This window comes from Phalaenopsis equestris, unplaced genomic scaffold, assembly GCF_001263595.1.
Source record: "Phalaenopsis equestris unplaced genomic scaffold, ASM126359v1 Scaffold195763, whole genome shotgun sequence".
Taxonomy (NCBI): domain Eukaryota; kingdom Viridiplantae; phylum Streptophyta; class Magnoliopsida; order Asparagales; family Orchidaceae; genus Phalaenopsis; species Phalaenopsis equestris.
In genome coordinates this window covers 1-1,357 of record NW_018215712.1, presented here as the reverse complement: position 1 = coordinate 1,357, position 1,357 = coordinate 1, and the positions used below count along the sequence as shown (strand labels likewise).

The 1,357-nt window shown below is 32.3% G+C and overlaps 1 protein-coding gene across 1 annotated transcript; it reads right to left on the bottom strand.

Annotated features, from left to right (window-relative positions):
• Positions 1-618: 618 nt before the first annotated feature.
• LOC110035065 (P-loop NTPase domain-containing protein LPA1 homolog 1-like) lies at positions 619-1,259 on the bottom strand. Its single transcript, XM_020739306.1, has one exon. The coding sequence runs from the start codon at positions 1,237-1,239 to the stop codon at positions 859-861; it is 381 nt and encodes a 126-aa protein (XP_020594965.1). The 5' UTR covers positions 1,240-1,259; the 3' UTR covers positions 619-858.
• Between the last annotated feature and the right edge of the window lie 98 nt (positions 1,260-1,357).

Here is a 1,357-nt window from a genome sequence, read left to right as displayed (position 1 = left end):
ATTTTATGAGTCATTATTTTCTTTGTAGATCTATTTTAGTAAGCTTAAATTTTTTTTTAATTGTAATAAAATATTTATTTTCAAATAATATTGCGTCTCATATGAAATATCATTCATTATAATACAAACATTAAATATTATGTGCATAAATTCATCATTCAATTGCAAGTATTTTTTGGCTGTGAGAATTAAATACAAGTTTCAAAATCTTCTTACTTTGTTAGTACTTAATATTATAAAGTATTAAGCTATGAAATTATTCAAACTAAATTGTATTTCTTCTTTACCTAAACCCATGGCTTAATGCAGATCTCCTAATATACTTTTGCATTGATAGAAATAATCCATGTAGGAGAGTCTAAAAACTATTTTGGAGAGATCTCTCCACTTGAGAGAAATGGGGCAAGTCAAAATCGGCAAAATCGGCATTAATGGTTTTTTAATTCCAGAATTAATTAGCATGAAAGTAGAGCAACTTAATACCTAAGTTACACAAAATATTATATCCTCTGCCTCAATTTACATATCTACTTACATTCTACAAACATATTTATATTATTAGATACATTAAACTATGTGCAAGCCAATATTTGAGCAACTCATTTTATTCTGCATTAATTTTCAAATCATAGTAATCTTAAAAAAATGTGAAATGCTAAAGCCATCCCATAAGAATATATTTTCAACATGATCTCATCATCTCTTTAAATAAAAATATCTTTATATATACTATAAAAAGGTGTGATCCCAAGGTCCTTCCAACTCGCCTCATAACGGCATCTTAATCAGTATTCCGGGAGATTCTCAAAACAATTATGCTGAAAAACCGAACACAGCCATTGATGCCCACTGAACAGGTTATTTAAAGGAGAACCGCACTGATTTGGCCTGAACAACACCGTTGTGAACCTCAGAAATAGGCTGCTCGCCGAAGAATGATGCAGAAATGCTGTGTGATCTACTGCGAATTCTAAGGACATCAGTCTGTGAGCGATTCCTGATTCTGTCTTTGTTTCTATGATTTCTATCTGAATGAGAATGGCAGCGCCTTAGCTTTTGAAAGGTTTCATTATTTCTCATGTTCTTTTCTGAACTGGTTTCGGTCTGTGTGGTGCATGTTAGCCTATTAGAACGAGTTCTGGAGTCCTCATCGTCGTCAGATGAATAGCCGTCCTTCATGGCCAAGTCGTCGTACTCTTCATCTGATTTGGTTGATTCCTCGTCTACAGAACCCTCCATCTGATGAGTACAACACTAGTTTTAGTTTTACAGTAAAAGTAATAAATAATAGGAAGATTTACATGCATACCATATCATTCTTTTGTATTTACATATCTAACACCTAAGCTTCAATTTT

Bases quoted from the DNA above. Each gene is read 5' to 3' on its own strand.
- LOC110035065 (XM_020739306.1), bottom strand. From the start codon at position 1,239: ATGGAGGGTTCTGTAGACGAGGAATCAACCAAATCAGATGAAGAGTAC.